At 42.6% G+C, this 19,995-nt stretch overlaps 2 protein-coding genes across 7 annotated transcripts in view; both read right to left on the minus strand.

Moving 5' to 3' along the window:
- The window catches only part of JPH2 (junctophilin 2), a 63,234-nt gene extending 61,322 nt beyond the window's left edge, over nt 1–1,912 (minus strand). For both annotated transcript variants that reach the window (XM_074970096.1, XM_074970095.1), the window contains exon 1: nt 1,032–1,912. In XM_074970096.1, coding sequence (XP_074826197.1) covers nt 1,032–1,410 — 379 coding nt within the window. In that variant the 5' untranslated portion in view covers nt 1,411–1,912. The remainder of the gene's footprint in view (nt 1–1,031) is intronic.
- A 1,210-nt stretch (nt 1,913–3,122) lies between these two features.
- Nucleotides 3,123–19,946, minus strand: OSER1 (oxidative stress responsive serine rich 1). Of its 5 annotated transcripts, none has more exons than XM_074970100.1 (4): nt 19,826–19,946; nt 16,304–16,409; nt 10,249–10,362; nt 3,123–8,691 (listed from the first exon to the last, which is right to left on the minus strand). In XM_074970100.1, the coding sequence occupies exons 2-4, from the start codon at nt 16,378–16,380 to the stop codon at nt 7,998–8,000; spliced, it is 885 nt and encodes a 294-aa protein (XP_074826201.1). In that variant the 5' UTR covers nt 16,381–16,409; nt 19,826–19,946; the 3' UTR covers nt 3,123–7,997. The 5 variants fall into 5 exon arrangements, with proteins under 5 accessions (XP_074826201.1, XP_074826202.1, XP_074826205.1 ...); XM_074970101.1 differs by lacking the exon at nt 19,826–19,946 and adding an exon at nt 19,046–19,152; XM_074970104.1 differs by lacking the exon at nt 19,826–19,946 and adding an exon at nt 19,096–19,114.
- Nucleotides 19,947–19,995: the final 49 nt, after the last annotated feature.

Genomic DNA, 19,995 nt, shown 5'->3' on the forward strand with positions numbered 1-19,995 from the left:
CCTCAGGAATATATCCGCGAATACTCCCTTCCCCGCAAATCACCCACTTGATTAGCCATACAAAACATGGCAGCACACACTGTTACACTATTGAAGAGTTGCAGAATTACTTGCACAGGATTCCTGTGATGTTGCATTACGATTATTTATTAGTTTCAGACGCTTCCCACCTCGTCTAATTAAATTTTTTCTTTACCGTTCAGAGCTTTTGCAAAATGTCTGACGAATACTTGTATACTGAGTGCCTCTGTGCATGAACATGGGCTGAGATTTTCAAAGTAGTCTAGGGGATTTATACTAGTGGAAGATAGGTGACTCAATTCTCCAGATAGCTTTGATAAACATTCAGGTTGAGTTTTAGTCATACACAAGTTCAGTGCATTCATGCAATTTGGTATTTAGTAAATAGACACAGAGCATTAAAATGCTGTAGATTATACAGTGATGTATAAGGCAAAAACAAGCACAACTTTCTTTGCCCAATGAGAATTAATTCTTATCACTTTATAGTTTGCTGTAGCCATGGGCCCATAATTCTTCAATCAGAGGTCCCATAATATAATCCAGTCTTTCACTAGCCTCAAGCTATAGAAAATAAAGTTTGGAGGAAACATCTATAATCAAGACATTTGAGGATGTTTTTTCACATAGAAAGCATAGTCATTCAGAAGCTTTACAATTATTTGAGGTCTCTCTCACTTTTCTGGTGTACGGAAAAGGAAATGCATGTAGATACTGAATGTTGCAATTTTCCAAGGGGCAGCCAGACAGCAGAAATTAGGACCTAACTGCAAGTAGATAAAAAGGTGTCACACACAAAGCTCGCTCACACACAGAAGTGTATAAAACTATATGGTAGAGGTAGAATGTTCGAGTAAAGTGCCTTGATTTCTCCGCCCCAGCTTTTGCTGTTGGTAATCTGAATTGAACTCCCTCGCTCCTGGGATGATTTACAGCCTCTGGATTTACAGGTCAAATATCATGTTGCTCACTGACCTGACCCCAACTGGCCCCTCCGGTGTCACCCTTACCTCCATCTGCGTAAGTCTCGGTGCCATAACCATCCTGCAGCCCATTATTCCAGGTGCCTTCATACTTTGCTCCACTGCTCATGCTCTGCCTTGTCCCATACCGTCCCTTAAAGCCATGGGTCCATTCGCCTTTGTAAAGCCACCGTCCTTTAGTCTCGATCCCCAAACCGTGCCTCTTGCCTTGAGACCAGTAGCCTTCATAGGTGTTGCCACTGGGCCACGTGTATATGCCCACCACTTCAAAACCATAGTTCCACGAGCCCGAGTACTCCCCTTGGCCCTTGGGACCAGTGCAGATGCCATGGCCATGGGCTTTCCCCCCTTCCCAGCCCCCACAATATGCTCCTCCATCATCAAAATCAAACCTTCCTCCACTCATGGTGCCATCCAAGCTCAGCAAGCCAGGATCTCCACTTTACTCCTTCGTTCCTCTCTTTCTTTCTCTTTCCTTTCTACTTAGCCGGACTGTTTTTCATAAGCAAAAGTTTGGGGAGTTTAAAATGTTGCCACATTTCCAAATTAAAAATGCTCAAAGCAAGGTGCTGACCCAAGGAGATGATTGCCTTGTGCTGCCCAGCCAGAGGATAGAGGGAGGGAGGGATTTGGGAAGGGATCCTGTCTTGGAGAAGGATCGGGGTGAGGACACTGCAAATTGCACTGTGAACACCACAGGGACCTCTCTGCAACCCAGCACCCACCTGCCACCTAGGGGACCGGACAATCAAGCAAGGGCCATGCTGTGGGACTGGGGCAGATTGGGAGGGGAGGGATAAAACTCAGTTGCAAGATCTGACTCGTATCTCTGCAACCTTTGCATTGCCCTGACAGTGCATTGGGGAAGCGTCTGGCCCCTTTAAGAGGCTCTCCAGGAAAGGGCGGGGGGGCCCCGGGCTTCTCTGGGGGGGTCCCCCTTGCCTGATCATACCCGCCCCACGGCTCCTGCTGCTGCTCCGGCTGCCTGCAGAGTCCCTCCCTCCTCAGAGTCCCATTATGTGTGTGTGTCTCTCTCCTCTGCTGCCCCTTCCCTCTCTCCTCCTCCTGCGGTAGAAAGGTCAGCGCTGCCCTAACAAGGCCATCGGATCCCAGGAGCTGCTCCCAAAATAAATCCCCACAGGCCCAGCCCCTGCTCCAGGGGCCTTTTATGAAGGAGGAACGAGACACCCCCCTGCCTGGGCAGGATTCCAGAAAAAGACGAGGGGAGGGGAGAAGCTGGGAAAGTAAGTAAGTGCCTGCTTAAAAATAGACCCTGGGAAGCAGCTAGGGGAGGTGTGCTTGTGAGGGGGGAGAGCTTCTCCTGCTCAGTTACTTTGGCATTTTTCCTCCATTGCACAGAGATCTGCTCAGTGGCTGGGGCATGTTTCCTGATGGGGGGGGGGAGCGGAGGGGAGAGTGGGGGGAACCAGAGGCAGGAAGTGGACGGATGACTGGGGGTTTGCTCTCAGAACACAATCATTCCACAACAATGGCTAGGACCAGAGGTGGGGGAGCAAAGGGTGAATGGCAAAAGGGCCAAGATGTCCCCCCAAAAGTCAGTTCTGAGTTCCCAGCTGCTGTTGTCCTGCTTCCAGCCTTATGAGGAGCAGAAACGACCCAGCCAAGGCAAAAAGCTCATATAAAGCTAATGTTTCTAAGGCAACGCCATCCCGCCCCCCAACATGCATCTGCAAACTGCTCCCACGCCTTCCCCGCTCACTGAAGCGAAAGGATAACAGCTTTCTAAGTATCCACTTCCCTCCACTACGTCTTTCCCAGCACAGTTAGAGAGCAAGACCGAGACTCAGACCAGTCCCACAAGCCTTAGGATAAAAGGCAGCCTTACTCGACTTCTGGCTGCCTCTCCTGCTAAGCTGGACACAATAGGACCTTTCCCATCCGCAGGGACGTGGCTCAGGTCTCTGTTACCTGACAATTTCACCCATCCGCAAAATCTTTGTTCCCTAGTAACACCATTCCTTTCACCAAAATTTCTGACCGTTACATGAATGCAGCAGAGGCCACATTGACCAGGCAGTTTAGTGTTTAGGTGACAAAAACTTTTGGGAATAAGATGAAGTATGCTGCATGAAGCACTAAAATTTTAAATTAAAGCCCATTTATTCACTCACAGGCAGTATCAAGGACAGGGGGGCAAGAGGAAGACAAGAATATACACATTAAAGTGAAACCCCAAGAAAGGTTTTGAGTTACAAACATTATTTGAAATCATGCTCATCTCCATCACTCCTGCCAAGAGGAATCAGTTGCCCTGCTGAAAATTCAGGGTCTTGTCACCAATAGTACAGGTGTAATTGAGCACTGCCCTTTCCCATTTTCATGCTGTGATGTGTAGTATGAGCCAGGCTTATCTTAAGCCTGGTCTGCATTGAATCAATCTAGTTTATTCAAGCCACTAGCGTAGATGTGTTTAAACCAGTTTTGCTTATTTCTGTAAATTACACATGTAAACTAAACAGATTTAAGCAAAGTTTAAAGCAATTGAGGTGGATCTAGACTGGGAGGGTTTGCATATTTTTAGATCAATTTTAAATCGCTTTAGCTAGCCACTACATGTTTTCAAATATAGACAAGCCCTCAATGAACAAGCAACTGTAAATGCATGTGAAGCATCCGCTGAAATCCACTTCCCAGGTCAGCTGAGACCAAGTTTGCACAGAAGATGCATTCATCTCCAAAGAGAGGTTGCTGGCTGCTTCAATGTTCCCTGTCTACTTCAGATGGGCCACAGGACCTACTTTAAAAAAAAAAAAAAAATCTCTGGAGGTATTTCACCTTAGGGTCTGCTTTTATTTATTTATTTTTATAGTCAGTCAACATGTTTGCTACTCCAAAAGATTTACAGGCAGTGGCTCTGCCTAGTAGGTGGTGTGAGCACTGCTTATTTGCATTGTGCTTGGAAAAGACAGAACTAAACTACAGAGCCACATACAGATGCTGTGGTACTGGCACGTAACTCCCACCTTCAAATACAAGACTGGTGAGTACACAGGAAAGAGAGGGGGAACGTTACCCCAGCATGTCCCACTGATCCAAATCTTTCCCTCCTTCAACCTGTCCCATACTCTAAGACGACGCTTAGCAAGGCTATAAAAGTATGATGTGCTATTTAGTGACCACCATATTACTAGGAGCAGGTGCTTATCCCAAAGGAAACAATGGCAGCTATGGAGCTAACCTGTGTTACTGCTGGCACGTTATGCACCCCTAGTAAGAGGTAAAGTATTGAGATAGGAACTCCAGAGTTCCTAGTCCAGCTCTGCCACTGATTTGTTGTATGGGTCCAGGCATGCTGCAAAATCTTTTCTCATCTGTAAAATTAAGACAACCCGTTGCATGGTTGTACAGGGCTTTACAACTGATGCTATCATTAGGGGCTTCAGTTTTTAGAACTGCAAAAGTACATGCTACATGGTGCCTAAATGGAGCTCCACATGCAAATACACCTACCCATTGGGCATGCACGCATGACAAAGTTAAGCCCAACAGTCACTTAGGCTAACCTTGTTCTTCCCTTACCCAGCCACTCAGGTTCTCAGAGAGGTCATTCAAACAAAAAGGGAACTAGCGACAAAATTCTGTTCTACATAGTTTCTTATATTGCACTTATCACCATAGTATCTAAGCATCATATCTGAGGCTCAGAAATGCCAGGTGCAGAACTGTCAACCCCAAGCATTCAAACATCATGAGTTAGACCTCAAGTTATAAGATTGGCTTAAAAAGAAGATTCTAAAATAGTTAAGTGTTGGGATCTTTCACTATCTTCTGGTTTGAGCCCTTAGGGTACAGACAGGTCACATTCTCAACTCACTCTGCTCTGAGGGGTAGATTTTTTTATTTTTATTTTTTAAATGAGAACTGAGAATTTCATGTAGTCACTTTACTCAAGGTGCTGGGACTTTAAAACAATATTGCAAGACTTGTGATAAAATTGAAGAGATATTAACACTGAAGTGTCTTCAAGTACATCTCATGCTGTTCTAGAAGACAGGAATAATAAACTCTGATCTGGTTTACCACCACCAACGATGTTAATGTCTTAAAAACAGGCCAAGTTCAAGACCACGAAAGTTATTACAAACTGCAGCACTGTTCCACAACAAAACTGTAATGAAAATTATGTTCAAATGTATATTTTAAGCACCACTTGGCTATAGGACTCCTAAATGACTGAACTGATGCACTACTTAGAAAGTTTAAGGTAAGTATCAGTCAGCCAGTGGGTCTATATTGTCAGGGACATGGAGTAAAGGTGACATCTAGCGGCCAGACATGGATTACCAACTTGTTTGGATGCTTCTCCTTCCCTAACCATCAACAGTACATACCCAAGTATTGTACAGTTTTCCTTTAGGGTCCCTACAAGATATTGACTTGTACTCCAGGATTCACTCTTCGTAAAATTCAGGACAAAGTAATTGACTGTACCAAGTCCACCACACTGCACTTCATGTATTGCAAAACAGGGCAATCAAAATATAAATTCTTACCACTAAGTCTATGGGACTCCCATGAGAAAACAAAATAGTGGAATGGTAACTAGGCCCTCCTCCCTATGAAAGGTATTACTCCCATTCCCCAGATGTAATATCTACTGTATGAATTAGAAGTGAGCAATGCAATGAGTTGGTACTGGCTATATATATATTTACACACACACACACACACAGGCATATTTTATATATATATTAGGAAAAAATCCAAAAGAGTGAGCAATTGGGGGATAAAATGAAATTTCAGAGTTTACAATTCTAGTTCTGTTCCTGTAGCAGACAACCACACACAAGGAAATGGAGCTACTTCACATTCAGATACATGTGACTAATCTTATTAAGTTATCGGAATGCAGGGAAATTGAAGGGGAAAATGGACCCAGCACAGCCTGCCTATTTAGGACTTCTGACATTAAGAAATGCTAGGTAGTTTGGGGTCATCAATTTGGTCTTAATTGTGAGGCCACTTCATTAGGATAGATTATAACACTGATAGACAATGCCATTATTGCCACAATATCCTGTGCCATTAAGCCATATCAAGCTGCAGATAATGGAGCAGGGATGACATTCTTAATCACCAGAGGTGCCAATGGAATTTAGCACGGAAGTGTTTCTCCTAAATTATTCTGGTCTCTCACACAAGGCACAAAACTGTAAAAGCATCAGCACATAATAACACTGGTTCATACCCCTCCCCCCAAGGGGTAGTTTCAGTACCTGGCAGTATACTCCCTTGTACCTCTCCACTGCTAAACCTAGGACAGGAGACAGCTGTTGGTGCTGCTTTGATGTGATCACATGCAGATTTGAGCTGCAGCTGCTCTTCTGTGCAGGGAGATATGCACTACAGGCAGTGGAAAACCGTACATGTATCCATCAGCACTCTGCCTCACAACAAGACAAGGATCACACTACCAATATTTTTATGTTTTAGTAAATGGATTGCCAGAAGGGAGGGAAAAGGAGAACACATGGATGCAGTAGGAAGGCCCAAGATGTCCCAGCTTGGCAATTGACCAAGCATTAATTAAATTGAGACATAATAGACCTGCAGGCTTAAACTATGTCAAAACTATGTCTCAAACAGCTGGTCTACACTGCCACTTAAGTCGAAGTAAGTTACGTTGCTCAGGGGTGTGTAAAAAAAAAAAATCACCCCCAAATGACACAGCTTACATTGACCTAACGTGGTGTCTACACCACACTATGTTGGTGGGAGATGCTCTCCCGCCAACTTACCTTCCGCCTCTTGGAAAGTGGAGTATTGAAGTAGACAGGAGAGCGCTCTGCCATTGATTTATTGTGTCTTTACCAAATCTGCTAAATGTACACTGCTGCATCAATCACAGCAGCGCCTATTTAGCATACCAGTGTAGACAAGCCCTCAGAAATGAGCAATTGCAGGGAGGACAAATTTGGGTATTTTTGTCTAACTACAATCAGGATTACAGTGGGGGAAGGATGTACAGACAAAAGCACACTGAAGAAGTTGGCAAATGCTGTTTGGTCTTTTGATGTATTTTTATAAAAAACAAACTGCAAAGGAGTCAACTCACCTCATCAACTGTTTTTCCTTTGGCTATTAATGAGGAACAATTACATTCAAGATACAAAGCCATCTATTTCTGCTGCAGCAGACAAAGACAAAGGTAGAAGATCTGATTACCTGAATTATTTCTCTGATTAGGGAGCCTAATGTGATAATACCTCTTGCAAGGTTAATACTAGAATCTGATAGTATACTAACTTGGAGAATAGGAGAGCTGTGAAGAAAGGAAAAGGGAAGAAAAGGTCAGAGTCTGAAGAAAGTTTATCCTACGAGAAACAAAGCTGCTCTTTAATCATAAACAAGCAACATTGATTGCACCTCCCACCCCCCACAGAAAAGCAGATTCAGACATCTGGAAATAATTAGAGCAATGGATGTAAAGATAAAGGAAAAAAATAGGGCATGACCCCCACTTTTAAAGTGTTCCCATAATTTGGTGCTATACCTCCCCACTTGACAAGTTTCCAAAACTAACCCTGAATCCATAACTGCCTGTTTATGAGTTGCAATTGAACATCAAAGAGAGACCTCAGATGAGCTAAGATACAGCATCAGACTTCCCAAATAAAGAGGTCTGATCTCATACAGCGCTTTCTATGGACTGGTCTCTGCAATAACCCAGAACTGCAGGATTTTTTTTTTTTTAAATAAGATCTTTAATCAATGTAGAATTTCCCAAGTTATTAGTTCCATAAGCAGATATGGGAAGAGACTGTTCTCTAACCAAATCAACCACCATTCTAGGGTTAGAGCTGTCACGTTTCTACATTAAGGTGTTTTGTCTGGTTTAAATAACAAAAGTTAGCTGAGATGCAATGAAGTGTTTTTATTGCAAGCACGGTGAGCAGGGAGTGGATTGCTTCTCATGTAGAGTATGACTGAGGGCAGATTTCAATCAAACCCTTTCTCTAAAGCCCATTGATGTCAGGTGTACATCATTTCTGCCATGTGAGACATTTTCTTGGGAATATATAAGTAATATTCCATGTATCCTGAAAGGTCTTCAATAGTCACATCATCCACATAGGCCCTTGCTTGCTCAGAGCAAGATCGTGGAGAACTTGAGGGAGTTCTTGATGGCAAAGGCTGGGAGTGGTCCTCAGCAACTGTTCTTTCTGGTGACAATGGGATGGTGTTCTGCAAGCCGGAGAATTTGTACACTTCCATGTCTTGCCACCGCTTACACTGACAGGCCTTGTCCATGCATGCACATGGCTTACTCTTGTTTTGTTTGGACACCGACTGGAAGTCAGAAAGATCTGTTGTCTTCAGACTTGCTTTGGACATCAGAGAAACAGCAACAGAAGAGTTTTCCTGTTTGTTCTCTGGCACTGGCTCTGCAACAGAAGCACCCGAACGCTCAGCAACAACTCCCTTGTGGCCAGCGCCATCTAGAACAGGACTGGAATGTTCATTTGCACAGAATTCCTTTGGGACTGGCACCCCTAGCCCGGTGCTGTTGTCTGGAGTGTCAACCTGGCTCTTGTGTACCAGATGGCTGCACACAGAAGGCGTTTTTGAACTGCAGTGGATAAACTTAGGAGGATGAAGGATTGGAGACTTAGAACGCCTCCGACGCTGGGTTCTCACTGCCCCTCTTGAAGGTTTCCTCATAGACCTAGCAGCAGAAGATACACAAGTGAGTGTTTACTCTATAACCAGATGCAAGTAGTATTTTCTTTCTGTGAATCACAGTAGGAAAAGTATTTAAAAAGCAACCTCCTCCACTGTACAGTAGAAGCTCCGAGTTACAAAATTCTCAGGAACGGAAGTTGTTTGTAATTCTGAAATGTTTGTAATTCTGAACAAAACGTTATGGTGGCTCTTTCAAAAGTTTACAACTGAACATTGACTTAATACGTCTTTAAAACTTTACTATGCAGAAGAAAAATGCTGCTATTAACCATCTTAATTTAAATGAAAAACAGTTTCCTTACCTTGTCAACTCTTAAAAACTTTCCTTTTTTTTTTTTTTTTAGTAGTTTATGTTTAATACACTACTGTACTGTATTTGCTTTTTTTTGGTCTCTGCTGCTACCTGATTGTGTACTTCTGGTTCCAAATGAGGTGTGTGGTTGACCGGTCAGTTCATAACTCTGAGGTTCTACTGTATTTATATTACATTTTAATGAGTGCAGTAGCATCCACAGAGCTTTACAGAACAGGTGTACAAAATTGTATGAATTAACTCAGACAGACATGATACCAGTTCTGGTAAACAAAGGTGTGGAACTAGCACCTGAGAGATCAATGTAAGAGAATGAATAAAGGTGGTTTTAAGGAGGAATCTGAAAGAGGCGAGGCAGGGTACTTAGCACATGGGATGAAAGAACAATAAAGGGGCCACATGAAAATAGTAAAAAGAAAAGGAGTACCTGTGGCACCTTAGAGACTAACCAATTTATTTGAGCATAAGCTTTCATGAGCTACAGCTGTATAATCCACTAAATGTAAAAATGGATGAGTTTTCTACAGAGAGGTTTTTAGTATGGAGAATCTCAAAGCACTTTACAGATTGGTTGATCCACAATCAACTACCAAGGTGAAATGCAGCAGCTCTCAAATGGCGTACAATACTACTATGCTCAAATAAATTGGTTAGTCTCTAAGGTGCCACAAGTACTCCTTTTCTTTTTGCGAATACAGACTAACTACTCTGAAACATGAAAATAGTAGTGATTCTAGACTGTTTCAACAGTCATTTGAAAATGTAAAGTGCTGCATAAGCATTAAGCATTCAGGAAACAAAAGGCAAAAGATTCAGAGATAGAGGTGCCTTAGAGGCACCTACTACTCTACTGTATGATGCCAAATGATCCTGCAAGAAAGGATTCATGACTTAAAATGACTCATTTGCAAGTACAGCAGCTTGCTGGATATGTTTACTCTGCTCCTGTTCCTAATGCTGGTGCGGCTGTAGCATTCAAAACTTCACCCACAGCTCAGAGGTGTTTCACTTTGTAAATTTAGAAACAGAACACAAATGGCATGGGAATGAGGGGGAAGGGATGACAGGCATGTTTTAAAAGGGAAACTAAAAATGTAAAATTTTTGTAAATAAGTCCGTTTAGAATCCAAAACCAGTAACAGAATTGGGTAATTAGAGTTAAAATAATTCCAGTTCATTTACATTTAAAAAACCAGGTCAGTCAGTCCCAGGCTGCCCTCTGCTTACCCATGCCAGGCTTCTTTAGATGTGCACACATTCTTAGGTTTGGTTTCATCTGTAGCTGTTCTAACCAGTGCTCTTGGAATTGTACCCTCACCCACAGGAAGAGAAGCAGTGGACCTGAAAGAAGAACATAAATACACTGCCATTAACTGAAGAGAATGCGAAAGATGTGTCAAAATACTGTGGAGAGGCTATGAATTTTCTTTCCCAAAAACCACATTAATCGGTCATCAGAAATGCCTTAAGCAAACTGTTTGCAAACAAACAGTCTCCTAAAAGCTTCACTGAAGCACCAAACCAGGAAAGACACACAGTGTGCTAGTTTATAACTGAAGTGTTAAAAATTCATAGTGAATTTTCATAGTGAACCACCAATATGTAACATACATAAATTAAGCAAGCATATGATGTTATTGTAGTAACCTGTGTCCTTCCTCACCCTACTATTTGTTACGCTCATCTGTTATATCACATTATGTTTAATTTTGAAGTCTAAGCTTTGCCGGGCATGGATCATGGTTTTTCATTTGTCCTGTAATGTTCTTAACACACCTTTTGGCACTAAAATAAATAAATATGAAATAAGATTATAACAGTTCCAGTCAGCCTTATTTACCAAATCATACCTTGTTGCAAGCTGTTAGCCAAAACGATACCTGCAATTACGCATTAACGGGGCAAGAAAATACCAACAAATATGCAATAGGAAATGACGTATATGAGCCAGTAAGTCTTTTCTATAGCTACATTCTATAATGCTCAGATATCACACAGTTATAAAATGGGTTAAGTATGGGCAAACAGCATTACAACTATGTTCAGGCAGGTTTGAAAACTGTTTTAAAAGCAAATTACTAGCAGTGGAATGGACAGAGGCTTATAGAATCCAGTTTCTGTCTGAAGACTGTGTGTTGCTGCTCATTGCTGAAGACCAGAAGGAAGTAAAAGTTAGATTTAACCAAAGCATACCTCCCATGACCAATGAATGAATGCTTAAAACCCATGTTTTCTGAATCCACTAAATGTGAAAATGGATGAGTTTTCTACAGAGAGGTTTTTAGTATGGAGAATCTCAAGGCACTTTACAGATTGGTTGATCCACAAACTACCACCAAGGTGAAATGCAGCAGCTCTCAAATGGCGTACAACACTACTATACTAGTAGGAGACATGAGAAAACTTACATCAGTCTGTGAGCTTTTACTAACTCAAGTCTTCTTCAGCACCATTACTTGCATATTACTAAAATACTTAGGCCCCTAATGCAAGAATGTGAGTTTCTTTAAGCACAGGGAAAAATCTCCCCACAAAGTAAAATTTGAAGACTCTGTATGATTTGGAATACACCTCTACCCCGATAGAATGTGGTCCTTGGGAGCCAAAAAATCTTACTGTGTTAAATCGAACTTGCTTTGGCCTCGAGCATTTCCGTTAATACAGTATTTGACATAAGAAGTTTTATTCTTGGTGTTGTTTTAGAAAAGACGCATCTGATGTCATCCTTCACATCAAGCCCGGGGTCGGGGCTCGCAGCTGCGCAGCTCCACACAGGGGTCGAGGCTCGCAGCTATGCATCGCGGTCGGGGTCACAGCCCAGTGCAGTGGTCGGGGCTCGCAACCCCCACAGGGTCATGACCCCCAGTTTGAGAACCAATGTTGTAGATGAGACAGAAAACCATTTTTGCTTTACCGAGTTATATCTGAATTCGTGTTATATTGGATCGCTTTATATCAGGGTAGAGGTGTATATGAAAATATTAAGTCTACTCCATTACCCTTTCTTGCTGGATGACTTCCACTTGATACTCTACAAAAGCAGAGCCAACTGCTGAAAAAACATATCCAACAGAACTTGATGTAGAGTCCAGAATAGGAAAGCCAAGTGTACTTCAAAAAATTTAAGTATGGAAGTCCAATATGATTAGCAAAAACACCAAACAAGATATTTAGAAGCAATAAATCTTTAGTCATTATATGGAGCAGGTCCTGGAAAAATAGGACCAATGCACATTTGAACAGCTTTCAATGAAAGTGCCTGCATAGAATATTCAAACTAAAATGGACTGAGAGCAAGTAAAGAACAGGTCCCAGAATAGGCACAACCACCTACAAGTAATACAGACAGAAGATGTCTCAGATATGTCAATTTCAAGAATGCCCTAAAATAGCATTTCTAAGGGCAAGAGACACAGAGGCATGTTCCATAGCACGATAGTGGCTGAAGAAGCATGATTACATCTGAATATAAAAAATCTGGCTAAACAAGTCCAGGATAGGGATGACGGGCTGTTTGACTTCTGCGTTATGAACTTGATGGTGTGGGAAGAATGATGAATATAACTGAACTAAATCTTAAGTTAGAAAAAAATCAACCTGCGTAACAGGGTAGAAAGAAGACTCTGTAGCTGAAAGGACAAAAACTGCTGGTGTCAATTACACTTAGGTGAAAATTGGGGTGGGGGAGTGAGGAAAGGATGTCCATGGAGTTTCTCTGAATTTTGATTAAATGCTCAGGAGCATTATACGGATACAATTTTTAACAAATAATTAGAATGGCAGCTGTTTAAACACTAGCTTTTAAATTAGACCTTCACACTGCAACTCTAAGCTATACACAACAGCCTTAAATGGAATTTTTCCCAGAGAAACAGACTCCAGAAAATGCCTCAATTTTTAGAGCCACAAAAAAAACAAAAAACCCAACACCACTCAAGTCTTAAAGCCAGTCTTTCCTAAATATAAACAGACTGTTTAACTGGAACACACTAGTCCCGGTGTACAGGAAGAATGTTTGCTACAAGAAACTCTTCTCCCTATTGTAGGTTTGGCCAACAGAGCTGAAAGGTTACAGTACATTACACTTTCAGAGCCTTGGCTTAAATAGAATTTGAAGATTTACTGGGCCCCCAAGTCCACATTTTTAAAGCTGCCCACTGTCTGTACACAACTACAATTGTGTATGCAGTTACTCAAAGGGCAAGTGAAAATTAGGCTTGAAATTCTGAAAGTTTAGGCCCATGTCTATCGACCTTCTGGAAAGTCCTGACAAGACAGGTCAGGAAAGCATACTCCCTCCTCTCCCACTAACTCAAAAGACTGTTTATACAGTTTCATACTGAGTTGCTCATACAACTCTCATGACAGAAACCTGGAAGAGAAAATGGGCAGTAACAGACAAGGAGGGGAAGGTGAAGCATGAGGTCAGGTAAGAGTATAGCAGTGGGGAAAACAAATGACAGTGCAATAGCTGAAGGCAGTGAAGAGATGGGTTTTGAACTGCATTTTAAAAGGGAGCAGGGAATCACAGTGAAGCTGAAGGACCAGGGCACACCCAAGTAGTCAGTGGAGGGGCAGTAAGGCATTAGAAGAAGAAAAAATGGTTCATTTAACGTAAAGACCAGTAGGACCTGAACTAAAACTGCTTTAAGACGAAGATTACATATTGGCAACCTAAACTATTTAGCTCACTTGACAGATGTAAGGCAGCTCTGAGCTGCTGCCATGACATTTGAGACTAGTAGGAATTTATGATGTAGTAACCTCCACTTAGTCACAGCAGTGAATCACCCTTCCCATTCCCGTGTCATTCATCACTACTGTGTCCTCCAGTTTCCATATATCCAATCCATGGATCATTCATCTTTACTCATAAGGCACTTCGGTAGAAAGTCCAAGTATTATACAGCAACCAGCTGCAAGCAGCAGTATTTATACAAGGACGTTGATATTTTAAGTTTACCAAAGTGGCCTTACTGTAATATCCTTACGTATTTTGGTCCTCTCCCAAACATGGGAAATAAGAATACTAGCTATGTTTTACTGTATTGCACCTGCAAAGAACACTCTGTGTGGACATGATGTTTGTAAACTATTGTTATAATACTTCACTCCTAAGTGCTTTGAAATGAGGGTAATACCAACATTTGTACAGACAGAAAAACTTGGGTACGGAGAGCTGAAGTGAATCAGATGGGGAATACAGTGAGTGTCACGGTCAGGACTGGAATGCAAGATAAGAATATTTAGATGTGTGACATTTCTCATAGGATTATTTTCAGGCTCTTTAGTCAGTTGCAACGTTTGATCTTTGATATTAGGAATCATTGAATCTAATTAACAAAGCCAGCACCCAACTTCAGATTTTAAATGCGATAGAACAAAATAGTTAAAAATCAAATCAGAGATCATTGGATTAAATATGTTTGTTATGTGCAGGGTGTTCATTTATTTATGATGCTCCTTAACTGTCAAAGTAGGACATCACAAATCCATCCCAAACCCCCATTTTCAGGGAGTTGTAATAGTTCAGAGTATCCTTTCAGGTTGACACTTTGGATTTCAGCCAAACAGGGAATTATTTTGCAACACTTGCACTAAATTGGTTCAGATTGGAGGTGGAGGTTTCCTGTTAAATGAAATTCAGTCCTTATTCCCTGTCCTGGGCTCAGGACAGTTGACATGCAGAAAAGACCAAGATATTAATATTCAGAAAGAAGCTCCTCTTTCTGCTGTAAACACAGACCAATCGACTGGAGACTGAAGGTGGGAAGAGATCATATCAGTTCTTTGAGCTCTCTTTACTGGAAAAGAGTTGAAGCATATTGGAGATAGGGGCATGTGCAGGGAAGGGGGGTGTCACAGATTTCCAGTGAGCCTGGTCAATTGTACTGAAAGACCCTGAATATACTGGGGCTCTGCGAGGCTTCCAGTGGCACCCTAACCAGCTTGAAACTGAGGCCTTGTCTATACTTGGATTGTAACCACCTGTTCAGTTGCTTTGGTGCAAATAGCTTATACAGGAGTTATTTACATGAGCCCAGTTTACATTGTTTCATAGATATTTAGGTCAGAAGGGACCATTATGATCTAGTCTGACCTCCTGCACAACGCAGGCCACAGAATTTCACCCACCACTCCTGCGAAAAACCTCTCTCCTATGTCTGAGCTATTTAAGTCCTCAAATCGTGGTTTAAAGACTTCAAGGAGCAGAGAATCCTCCAGCAAGTGACCCGTGCCCCATACTACAGAGGAAGGCGAAAAACCTCCAGGGCCTCTTCCAATCTGCCCTGGAGGAAAATTCCTTCCTGACCCCAAATATGGCGATCAGCTAAATCCTGAGCATATGGGTAAGATTCACCAGCCAGATACTACAGAAAATTCTTCCCTGGGTTTTCAAACCAAGGAATGCTGCATCACTGCAAATCATGCTGCTCTGGTATAAACTGTACCTACATTAGGAGTTTGCACTGGTGCAGCTACACCAGTGGCTGAAATTCCAATGTAGGCCAGGTTTGAGAGTTAAGACTTGATAATTGTATTGAGTGTTCTTTTATTAAGTAGGAAAGGGTTGCCATTCTGAGTATTAAAAGTGAGATGGACAGCTTCTTTGTGCTCTAGTATCATGGAGCAGTAAGTCAAGTACTGCATATCATGTCTCCCAAGTAAGGAGAAGATCTACACAACATCCTCCCTTTCAGTGGTTTTGTTAAAGAAATTGTCATTCCTGGAGACTAGAGTCCAAAGGTGGCAATACTGGATTCCTACATGACCTCACCAGTATCTTCAATACTGATGTGGCAAGACCACCTAACTCGAAGGGGTAAGAAGGGAATCCATCTCCCTGGTTCAATTCAGTGGTTGGCCTTGCTGCTGGTATTGCCAATAAATACTAGTTACATTAGCAGCGTTCTAATAATGTGTACGTCCTCTGATAACCAGGGCTCAGCCCAAATTCATTTAATATGGGCAGCCAAATGACAGCTATCAAATAGTAACCATTTTTGGTCACTGTTAGCCCAGGTTGGACTTGAACCAGCCATTTAGATGGGAATTTATCTGTATCCCATTTACTAATCCCCATAGCTAAACAGCCCTCTGATTACAAACTTTTTTTTTTTTTTTTTTTTTTTTTTAAAGACTTCAATTTGTTGTGCTACAGTTAAGCCTTCCACTACCTAATCCTTTGGTATCTACCTCAATCGCTTCAGATTTGTAGAGTGGTTCCCTAGCAATTCACTGGTCATATAGTTCCTCAATACATCATTATATGCTTGCTTACCCTGCTGCATCAACTCTTAGCTTTTTGAAAGCTGTCTGAAGACTTTCCTCTTCTCCATCCTTAGCTTCTGTTTTCATCCTTGGCACTGTGGGTGCTGACAGTTACCCTATGGTGTTGAAAGCAGAAAGTGAGTTGTTTGAAAATTAAATGGAGACAACCAGCACTGTGTTCAAAACTTTACTATAGTTTCCCATCATCATCATAACTCAAGAAATAAATTCTGAGCAGCAAATTGTAGCATACACATACCCCGGTCACTGTATTAAGACACTTCTGTGAGAGGATTCAGAAAGAGGAGCAGAAAGATATGCAAGAATGATAAAGTCATCATCATGTGTAACAGCTTAGGCAAATAAAAACCTTTACAGTAAAATAATTTGGTGTCAGTTCTGAGCCAAGTGGGGGCAAGGGATGGGATAGATCTCTTCAATGCAGGAGTTTTCTATAGATTCCTACACTTAGTTCCACTGTAACCAAAACTCCACTCCAGAAGCAGTAGAGCAAACAAGGAGGGCCAGCACCACAACACCAATCAACTTCCTGTAGGTCACTGTTAGTACAGTTTGAGAACCTCTGCCCTACAGTACAGTCTTTGGGGCTTTGTCCTGTTTTATAAAAGTAAAGTGATATGGTTTCCACTATTTCCTTTGAAGACTACTCCACAAACCAGGGGTATGTCTACATTACAGCAACAAAGCCATGGGGCTACAGCTGTGCCAGTGTAGCACTATAACAAAAATGCTTCCTACACCCAATGGAAGGCAGTTTTCCATTTATGTAGTAAATAATCCCTCAGAGACAGTAGCTAGGTTGACGATATAATTTTTCCATTGACCAAGCTGCATCTACACTGGGGGTTAGGTCAACCTAACTACAGTGCCCAGGGCACAAAACTTTTCACAGCCCTGTGCAACAGACAGGTTGATCTAATTTTTAAGTGTAGACCAGGCCTAGATCCCAGCCTCAAAAAGTTCTATCAGGTTTTCAGCCCAAATTTATCCTCTCTTAATTTCAGTTTTTTGACCTTTGTTATATTAAGCATTTCATACGAATTCTCCCCTCTTGGATGTTTAAGGCCCAAAAACTATTTCTAGACTTGTGTCCCTTACTGCTCGTGCAACTAGCAGTCAGTTGGCCTAGCTGGACAGCAATCCTTACAGTCTCTCAATTATTTTAACAAGCTCCTCCCAATTTGTCAATATTTTACTGGTAATCAGTTGCCCAAAATCAAATTAGTAATTGTTCTAGAGTGATTAAAGTACTAGAACAAGTTTTTAACACCCGGTGTTTAAACTGAAGTTGTCTTGATTGATAAAGGAGTACTAGACTACTATGGTTAAAGTGATTCTTTTAATTTGTAAAAACTCCATATACTCCCGCAGGCAAGTCCTCATACACAGACACTGTCTCTCAACTCCTTATGAAGCTGCTCTTTTGATATGACAGATATAAATGGAATATTACTGACTACAGAGTTGAGTTCTCAAGTCACGAGATAGATGCCTAAGAGCAACAGATATCAACTACCATAATGAAGGCTAATTAATAAGGGCTATTAAATCAAGCTACCAGTACAATACTACTTATATTGGTATTTGAATAATACACTTGCTAAATTAATTCTAACTCTTTGATATGCTGGAAGAGAGAATAAATTTAGATGAAAGAGCTGCAGCTAAATAGTCACACAGATTCTCAAAAGACAAAATGAAACAAGTAAATATGAAGGGTAAATTCTCTACCTGAGAATCTCATTTCTACCTGGCCCCCCTCAGATCTCCCAGCTGGTATGTCTGCTACTTGCTCTGCAATGACTTCACTCAGATGTATTCCTTAGCCACTAGTTGGGTGCCATTATGACACATCCAGAAAGATGGATGTGTCATAATGTGTTTGACGCACATACTATGAACTGAAGCAGCAAATAAACACAAGGGGAAGTGGTTGAATACAATACTGGTCACTGTGATGTTCATCTGAGCAGACAAATGAGCAAAGATTAACAAAACAGCCTGGCTTAGGGTACACTCTTAATTGGGTACTGGTACCACTTTACATTAATGTTTGGGTGAAAATTTCTATCATAAATCCAGTGTGGGGTCTAGCCTCAATAAAATTATTCTTCTCTGCCCCAAAGAAAAGTTATCCTTAAAAACAGCTTATACTTTGCCAATTTTAGACTGATACCAAGTTAAACTTGAAGCTTTATGCCAGAACACTTCCTATCATAGCAGCCTGAAAAGCACAGCAGCAGTTGACTGTAGCAAGGGAATGGAGCAAAAATGTTTTAAAAATCTTAGTAAAAGATGTTTAATACAGTGACAGTTTTAGTTTGGATGGAATTTTTACATGATATGTGGTCCTGTTACTTTTATTCACTGGCAAAACTAAACTGATTGTGAACTTATGCATTTTATGATAAACTGGTAGGATGAATTTAAATCCTTCTGAGTGATCTTCAATAATCTGGGTAGCTTCTGAAGACTAATCATGAGAAGAAAGTTTTGGAGATTTAAAACTAGTTGATGCCGGCCAAAATTATGTTCTTATTTTACCTGCCTTCATACTATATAATCTCAATCCATTTCTATTCTATTGCCTTCAGAAAGAGACTGTTAAATATTTTTAAGAACCTACTTCTTTTGCAAATAGCAATCACAGGGAACTCCCCACCGGGCAAAAGGCTGGGCTGTATGAACATCACTGTGCAAACACATTCATTCTATTTCAGTGGTTTCTGACCCTTTTTCATTTGCGGATCCCTACAAAATTTCAAATGGAGCTGCGGGGACCTCTTTGGGAAGCTTCGGCATAGTCTGTGGCCCCAAGGGTCCGCGCGCCAGAGGTTGAAAATCACTGTTCTGTTTCATGTGGAGACCAGTCTCTGAGAAGCCTCGAGGGGACACTGGAGGCGGAAAGGTAAGGCGCTTGTAAGTGAATAAAACGGAAACGAGACATCAGTTCGTCCGTCCCCGGAGGTACGGAGTCTAGCCCGGCCTGAAGGAGGCTCAGGCACTTAGGAACATCAGCGATACCTATAGGGCCAGGAGCTGCCAAGAGAGTCCAGCGGGAATTTTTAATTTAGCGCTTTTGAAACCGGACTCGTTCACCGCCCTTGGCCAGCAGCACCCGACGGGAGCTCGGTGATTGAGTTCCCAGCCACCCCCCCAGCTCCGGCCTCGCCCTGGGCTCCCAGCCCGGAGCGATGCGTCGCCCCCCGCAGCGGGGACCGGGCTGCCCGGCCGGGGTGACTCAGCACCAAGAGCCGCGGTCACCGCGAGGAAGCCGAGAGCTGGGGCCAGTCGGGGTCCCCGCTCGGTCAGGGCGGGGAGGAACCGCGCGAGGGCGGCTCCCGGCTGGCCGGGGACTGGGCTGTCCTGTCGCACGGACACAGCGCGCTGGCCGGGAGTCGCAGCGGGCGCTGGCCCGGGGGAAGGGGCAGAGCAGCCGCCGAGAAGGGGGCACCCAGGGGGGAGGACGGGCCAGACAAAGCGGGGGGGGGTTTCCGCCCAACGCACTTACCGCGCTCAACCCGGCGGGGAAGGAGCCCGCCGCCGCCCCGAGACCCAGCGGCTTCTTCCGGGGCGGGCGGGAGCGGTGGAGTAACCCGGATGGGAAAACCCTTAGCGCCAGAAAGGGGACGGTGGCTGGCTGGTTGCACGCATGCGCCTTCCGGGGGCGCTGGGGGCAGA

This window comes from Natator depressus, chromosome 13 (assembly GCF_965152275.1).
Source record: "Natator depressus isolate rNatDep1 chromosome 13, rNatDep2.hap1, whole genome shotgun sequence".
Taxonomy (NCBI): domain Eukaryota; kingdom Metazoa; phylum Chordata; order Testudines; family Cheloniidae; genus Natator; species Natator depressus.